The sequence below is a fragment of the Ammodytes marinus genome (genome assembly GCF_949987685.1).
Source record: "Ammodytes marinus genome assembly, chromosome: 18".
Classification (NCBI taxonomy): domain Eukaryota; kingdom Metazoa; phylum Chordata; class Actinopteri; order Uranoscopiformes; family Ammodytidae; genus Ammodytes; species Ammodytes marinus.
Genome location: NC_137222.1, coordinates 4,006,637 through 4,014,872, shown reverse-complemented (window position 1 = coordinate 4,014,872; position 8,236 = coordinate 4,006,637). Strand labels below are relative to the sequence as shown.

The window sequence follows — 8,236 nt, the reverse complement described above, 5'->3', positions numbered from 1 at the left end:
CTGTGCATGCACATACACACACAGTACAGTCTTGGACGAGCACGGAACAAGATTGTCCGTTTTTCATTTCCCGTGGCACATTCTGTAACTCTGTCTGTTTGGCATTGTGCCGATGTGGGGGCACATATTGAGCCCAGTTCTTAAGGGCATATTGTATTTAGCTGCCGTTTCAAGAGACAGACAGTGAGATGTGACCCTATAAGTAATTACAATGTTTGAGCAGAATTTAATATGATGTTTGTATCCCATGGGGGCATTGTTCCTAGATTATCTGTGACCATTTTTGTTCATGTGGATGGAGAGGCCGATTGGTGGTTAAGATTCCTTCCATTTATAAGGCAAGGCAAGTTTATTTCTATAGCACAATTCAGACACAAGGCCATTCAAAGTGCTTCACAGGGACATACAATACATCAAGATTAGACATTGGAAATTGCAATCTTGGCCTGCATTAGACATCATGTAGGCCGATCACATCCGTGTCTGTTTGGTCTCTTTCCCAAAATCCGATCCCATTCTTGTAATCTAAATGGATCTATCGCATGTGATGTGCCTTTACTAACAGAGGACCTCTCCCACTGTAGTCGGTGGTGAGTTAAACAAACTTTAATAAACACATACCCTACGAGCGAAAGAATAAAACAGATTTCATGAAGAGTCTGGTGGTCAGACCTCTGATGTGTGTGTGTGTGTGTGTGTGTGTGTGTGTGTGTGTGTGTGTGTGTGTGTGTGTGTGTGTGTGTGTGTGTGTGTGTGTGTGTGTGTGTGTGTGTGTGTGTGTGTGTGTGTGTGTGTGTGTGTGCGATGAGACTGTCTTCAGTGACAGTAACCACACGCATACTTTGAATCCAAACACACCACCCCCTGAGCACAGCACAGCACAGCACTATCGGTGGTCTGGTCCCACGACTGTCCCCCTCCGTGACACCATAAAGTAAATCATGATCCGAGTGGACTTACTCCCACTTCCATAGACAAATATTATAAAAACACCATTTGTTAATACTGTATTTGAACCACCATGAAGGAAAGAAGAAAAATTCAACTTCTTTGCAGGATTCAGGAGTCTTACAGAGGAGCTGCAAATACTAATTACAATATTTGGTCCTTTTTTTGCCGACACATAGAGACACAAAGCATTCAGACATCTGCCTCATATGAATAGGCAGAGGAAAAATGTAATACAACTTGCTAGAATTGAGATAAGTTACAGGGCAAGCACATTATTGTGTTGCCTAGTATCATAACTTTGGATGAAATTACATTCCACTTTCATACTGCAGTGATGCTTTCAATTTATGTGCTTTAGTCAAGGGGCATGTTCATCTCGTTTGTAAGTTTGTCACTAGATATTAGATTGAATTTGAGTAGGCTGGATGTGGAAATTTTAAATTAATCTTGTGTTGGGAACCAAGGAAACTTAGGTGTTTTCATCCGTTGCCTCTCAAATAAGAGTATTTCATAGAGGGGGTGGTGCGTGCATGAGGTATCAGGTACAAATATGGCTCCTTTCTGGACCAACCTAGAGTAGAGTATTTGGATTAGCCGTTAGCTCCATTCAGGGTGGTCCTGGGATACAGAGTTTATGTTTTATTTAAACACAGGGCTCCCTGAGTCTGCGTATTGTCAGTGTTCGGACAAAAGCCACGCTGATTAGTTAAACAAGAGATGAGATGCTAGGTCCAATAATGTGTTCTCTGATGACTGGAGTTATATAAAAACCTTTTACACAACCTGGGAGACATAATCCCTGTTTACAGTAGAAGGGTTTGGGGCCTGGCTGAATATAGATTTATGGATGGTGATGGAGTTTTCATATCTTTCTCATAAGCTACTGCTGAACACTGCATGGCACACAATCAGCTATTTCCACTGCGCTACATATTCGGAGCAATTCTTGGATTTCGTCAATTACCTTTAACTCATTCCAGTCTTCTGTTGTCCTGTACTATATGAAGAAAACATTAAATTAAATCATGATTTTTTACTAATGTTTACTTTTAGGTGCTAAATTGGTGAGATATTACAGTCCGCAGCAAAATTACCGGCAGAGCCACGTTACTAGCATGTGACTAAAAAGAACATGGTTGATAATGAATTATTTTTTCTATATTATTAGAGTATTTGTTTTATTTCTTTATTTTCTGCATTCATTTAACTTAGATAATCTAGTGTCTATGTGTGATGTTCCTTACAACCCAGCAGCCACCAACAGAACTCGTGTGGGCTGCAGAGAGAGAGAGAAGGAGAGAGAGAGAGGGAGAGAGACAGATAGAGAGATGGAGGAAGAGAGAGAGAGACAGAAAGACAGAGACACAGAGAGGGAGGGTTGATTGAGTACGCTGTCATCTGAGCAGACACACCACAGAGACACAGCACTATAACACTCCTCATCAGAGTGTAAAGTAAACAGAGCTTGTCTGGACATGGGCAGACATCAGTCAAACAGTGAAGGGGCTACAACAATAACAGCAGGTACTGACCTGTCCGGGGTTTAGCCAGAAAGAAAAGGACCAAAACACTGCTGTGTAAACAAAAATTAAGCAGCAAAAAAAGACAAAGATCTGAGATATCCTTTTCTATTAATCATTTATGTGAACAATAAATCCGTTGGCAGAACAAACCCATGATAAAATGATTTGGCTGAAATACTCTGGTACGTTACCAACAACGACTGCTGTTCCAACCATCTGTTTCCTAATTGTATTTTGGCATTGTTTGGTTTTTTTGTTTGAGTAAAAAAATTAATAGTCAGACAGTGATGCAGCCAGATGAAATAAGAAACTCCTTTAGGGTTTAAGAGGAAATGCCTTTCTTGAAAATACAGACGGGCTAAATAAAAAAAAATCATGCTGAAAGTCTTCCACTTATTTTTGAATACTTGTGTTTCAATATTTGTAGGCCTACATTAAGAATAATAGCGATTGTTTTCAAAGCGAGATTTGTAATCTCATCTTTATACATTAAGCACACACACACCCACGCATACACACACACAAGCACCCAAACACACACATACGTACACACACACAGACACACGTATGTATAAACACACAAACACCACACACAGTAGCAAGGGAAGACGGGCTGGGTTTTTTTTGCTTTTCCTGCTAAATCTAAATATTGACTCAGGAACCCATAATCATACACAGTCTGAACAAAATCGAAAATAAACAAGTGGGCCTGTAATGTGTGAGTGTTTGTGTGTCTCGTGGGCACTGAGGCCCTCCAATGCTGTCACTAGCAAACACACATAAAACAAAGGAAGTGGTTCAGTTTTTTTAGTGAATACCAGACAATATGGATTCCATCCAGCACGCTTAAGCTACGTGCATTACTTTGAATTAACTATATATAGACAAAGAAGCTCTACTGAAAAGTCTTCTGTGTCTGATTGAAACATCTGCTATCAATTCACATAATTTGACTTTGCATACAATATTCAAAAGGCCTCAGTTTGCCAAGACATAAGTAAAAAAGGCAATACAAATTCCATTATGCTCTCGAGAGGAGCTTTGGCACTCCGATGCCAAGTTTCCAAGTGACATCAACGGTGTTATTGCTGCGCTGTAACGTTATTAAAACCTCATTAAGCTTCGTATCGGCCTTTCAATCTAGTTTTCTTTTGCTTCATTTCTGGAGAACTGCCGTTACAATATTGGGGAAAGATACACACATGCTGGCTCTGAAGGCGCCCTTGTTCTACAGGCTTTACTAAATAAACTTGATTGATTGAATGAGGCTTTTGTGTTAGCATACCGTAGGGGTCTTTTTGTTGTTTTCTCAGTGAGTCTCTATGGCTCATTAGTGAAGTGGCATAGCTGTAACATTTCAGGCTCCATACTGAGGCCTGTCAGTTTAAAGCTGTGTACCTACGTTTAGCATCACAGAGCTGCTAGTGTGGCTGTATTATTATTATGTTAATGAAGTGATACAGTTAAAAATACATTGAATAAAGTGAGTGCAGGTTAGTTGTGCATACATACAGGGCTTTGTTTGCAAATCATTGAAGAACATAAGCATTTTTTTTCTGTCTTTATTTAATAAATACAGGGTAAGTCTCTACAAATATCCCTCACAAGATGGACTTTGCATAGTGTGAGGCAGGTTGAGTATACAGAGTGAGATTTCCTGGTTCTTGCACCAATGCAGTTGAGGATATGAGTAGAAACAATGAATGTTCTTATTGAGACTTGATAAGTCCTGCTTTAGGTCGGTCAGCCCCAGTCTTGACCTGCTGAATAAAAAACAACAATATAATTAGTTAGCCCCCTAGACAGTTTTCTTATTGAGTATTGAGTATTTCACACAGTCCTTTGCAAGTTTAAAGGTGCTGTGTGTAATAATATCGGAGTATTTTAGCACTGTCTAGTGGTGGGATTCCAGATTGCAACACTCCCTGGGTAACTCCCTGCTTTCGAATCATTTACAGAAGCTACGGTGACCTTCAAGGACAATAAGCTAGTGACTAAAGATGGCCTAAACCATCACTGCCTCAAGTCATTCCACAATAACAAGTGATGAGGAGAAGTCGTATTATGTTTTGTTATTTATTCAATAGCACTTTCTACACACTACTCCTTTAAAACTTAAATAAGTTAAATACCTCATTTGTGGTGCTTCTTATAGATGGCCAGATATTCATTCACATCATCGGGGGATCCCAGGACTACGGGACATCTCTCGTGGATGGTGGTTGGCTGGATGTCCAGGATATTCATGGCTCCTGTGGTGGCCATTCCTCCGGCCTGCTCCATGATGTAGGCCATGGGGTTGCACTCATACAACAGCCTCAGCTGAAAGGGAAGAAGCAGAAGATAAGTTTGTTGAAAAAATATTATTAAAATAGGCATTACGTAGTTTTCCTTCTTGTACCAGTATTTAATTATTTTTATTGTTGTCATTATTGTCTGTCCAAGGATTGTTGAGTGAGTGAGTGAGTGAGTGAGTGAGTGAGTGAGTGAGTGAGTGAGTGAGTGAGTGAGTGAGTGAGTGAGTGAGTGAGTGAGTGAGTGAGTGAGTGAGTGAGTGAGTGAGTGAGTGAAATACAAATAATTTGATGATCTGAAATTATTCCATACTTAAAACATTTTTCAAACACTTTCAAACCTACTCACCTTGCCCTTAGGACTCTTGACATTAGCAGGATATAAAAAGATCCCTCCGTACACCAAAGTACGATGGACATCAGCCACCATTGAACCCACGTATCTGCTGCCATACGGAGCAGAACCGTCCTAGAAACACACAACAAAGAATTGATTGTATGTGCCAGCAGTATCACACCTTTATATTCAGTGACTCCAACATTTAATACTGGTAACATACTGTAATAAGCCAAAGTAACAATGTTCAAAAGCTGTTCACTGTTCACACTCATTGTCGTTACCTGTGGGAATTTCTTCTTCTGCAGGTATTCTGTCACATCTGGGTAGAACTGCCCTGCGTAGCCCTCATTCAAGCTGTAGATTTTCCCCTTCTTCTTTATCTTCATATCTCGATCCACTAGGATGAACTCACCAATCGCCTACATTACAAAATGCACCGGTGAAAAACGTATCAGAACTTACTAATAAACATATAAACAAACTGAAATAATGTGCAAATGGAATCAAAGTAACAAGACGACAATATACGATAATCGGGTAACAATTTTTTATGCCATATACTATAGTAGAGCCTTGGTCTTACAGGGTCGAGCAGGAAGCCGTTGACTCCCTGGCCGGTGGAGAGGACTATCATGGTGGCGCTGCCGTACAGAGCGTAACCCGCTGCCACTATGTTTCTACCGGGCTGAAGAGAATCCTTCTCATTGGGCTCATCATCTGTGGTCTAAGGAACAAAACATGAACAAATATCACATAACAGGTCATTGGTAACTTTAGATGTAAGATAAAAAAAGTGCGATATTTCACCCTGAAATGCAGTTTAGCAGAAGTATGAAGTAGCACAAAACAGAAATACTTAAAAAAGCATAAGAAGGCCACTGCACTTCAAAATGACTTGATTTGTTTTCACACATGGTAATTTGCAAAACCCCCGGAGAGGGTTTTTGGAAGAACACAAAAATATAGATTCAAGAATAATCCATATAACATATAAATGAATTCCATATAAAACAATTGACCTATACTAATATGAATCTGCTTGCAGTGCCATAGCTGCTGACCTTTTTGTAGATGGCAAAAATTGTTCCGATGGAGACGAGACAGTCGATGTTGGAGGAACCGTCCAGTGGGTCAAAGCACACAATGTATTTTCCCTGTCGGTTGAGAACAAAATGATTGTATCAATATCACAATAATTAAGAATCATAATCAGAATATCTTTATTGTCATTGTAACAAGTACAACGAAATTAAGTGCAGTCCTTGTTCAGTGCAAAAACATCACATTGAGGTAGTACGTATGCATAAACATTCACAACTATGCTTTGGTAGCAACATTAATAATAATAATAATTCCAGAAAAACATGGCAAAAATGATGCATATTTAGAGAGGGCATATATGCTTTTCCCAATGTAAGTACCTGCTTGTCTGGCTCCACAATGAGGGCCCTCTCATCCTCCTCTGACACCAGGACGCAGGAGGAGAAAGAAGACTTGAGCATGTTGATGAACAGGTCATTGGACAAGACATCCAGCTTCTTCACCTGGTCCCCTGTTACGTTGGTGCTTCCAGCGATGCCATGTCTACAGGGGAGAAAAATAGAAGTGGAATGAAGCTTGATTATTTATTTATTTTAAACTTAAATTTTTTTTTTTGCTTTTTCTTGCTTTTATTAGAGAGTGTGGAGAGACAGAGGTGAAATGGGGCAGAGAGGGGAATGACATGCAGAGAACGACCACGGCCTGGATTCTAACCCGTGGTCTGCTGTTTCTGAGGACTGAGCCTCTATGAGCGGGCGCTCTAACCACTACACCATGAGCGCCCTTCCCCCTTAACTGTTAATTCTGATGCAATTATTGAAAACATAACCAATCAATCAATCCCTTATAAACTGTGTGCCCTATTCATTGTTCTTTTGTGTTAGAATAGTACATCAGTTAGAAGATCTGAAGAACCCACTATCTGCTTGACCTTTGCCCCCGTGGATTGTACACAACATGTGCATGTGCAGAGTTTACCTTTGGCCGGAGCCTCAGTTAAAAGTCCTAACAGACTAATGTCACACTGCATGGTAAGTAAAACTAAACACTAAACCCAGGTATCAATTCCTATTTAGAAAGTATAGAAAACCTAATGCAGTGGAACAAAATAGAAATTGAGACTTGCTAACCTAAAAGTTATGAGAAAAGCAAATGGCAATCATCAGATAGCAGTGACTTGAAATTGGTTAGTAAATGTTTAATAGGGTGCACACAAACTGTTGTTGCTGCATCTCATTTATAGGTCCAAATGTTATTGAACAACCCGTGTATTCACTTTCATATTCAGATGCACACTTTAAAAGGAATAGTTCAACATTTTTAATTTCAAGCTTTTTGCCTCACTCTCCAGCTCAAGAAAAGGCAACATAAACCGTTCCTGTAACTGTACGTGTATTTTTGATTTAGAAATGGGCAAAGGTTTCTACTCCAGGTTAGCTTGGCTCATACACTGGTAGTCAAGGGGAGCAGGTCAAAAGATAAACTTTAAAACATCAATAAACACTTCTGTGTGCTTGAGAAATAAAACATTTTGAACTATTCCTTTAATATTCAGATGGATGCATTCAGAGTGGCCTTATATTACCGACACCTTGGAATGAGAAGAAAAAAAATAACAAAACATAATGCTACTCACAGGTTAGCGATGCCAGCCTTCCTGACAGCGGTAGAGATGGCTTTGACGGCGGTGCATATGGAGTTGAGCAGGTTGGTGAGTTCCCCTGTGCCCTGGGCCTTTCTGCCCTCCTCCAGCACAAACCTGGTGAGGGTCAGCACGTTGGTATCGAAGGCTCCTTTCTCAGTCATGTTGCTGTCAGCTGTGGCACTGGCACCAAAATGACTTGGGTTAAATAGGTAAGCATTGCTGCAAAGTCAAAAAAGTGGACTCTAGAACCCAGCTTGGGGGCAGGGACAGGGGTGTGCATCTCTTCCGACCAATCAAACGTGTCCTTTCTCACAGTTACTGATTGGTTTACTCACTTCTTTGACAGTGGGTTAGGAAAGGGGGCAAAGATCAAAGATAGTAACAAAGGCCTTCGCCTGATTCAATCCCTGCTATTTTAGATTGGGGATCTTGTGTTTTGTTG

The 8,236-nt window shown here is 40.3% G+C and overlaps 1 protein-coding gene across 1 annotated transcript; it reads right to left on the bottom strand.

Annotated features, from left to right (window-relative positions):
* Positions 1–4,607: 4,607 nt before the first annotated feature.
* Positions 4,608–7,955, bottom strand: fbp1b (fructose-1,6-bisphosphatase 1b; the record flags this gene model as incomplete). The annotated part of the gene is made up of 7 exons (XM_080047144.1): positions 4,608–4,796; positions 5,118–5,237; positions 5,390–5,527; positions 5,692–5,832; positions 6,170–6,262; positions 6,530–6,692; positions 7,786–7,955. The coding sequence occupies 7 exons, from the start codon at positions 7,953–7,955 to the stop codon at positions 4,608–4,610; spliced, it is 1,014 nt and encodes a 337-aa protein (XP_079903270.1).
* Positions 7,956–8,236: the final 281 nt, after the last annotated feature.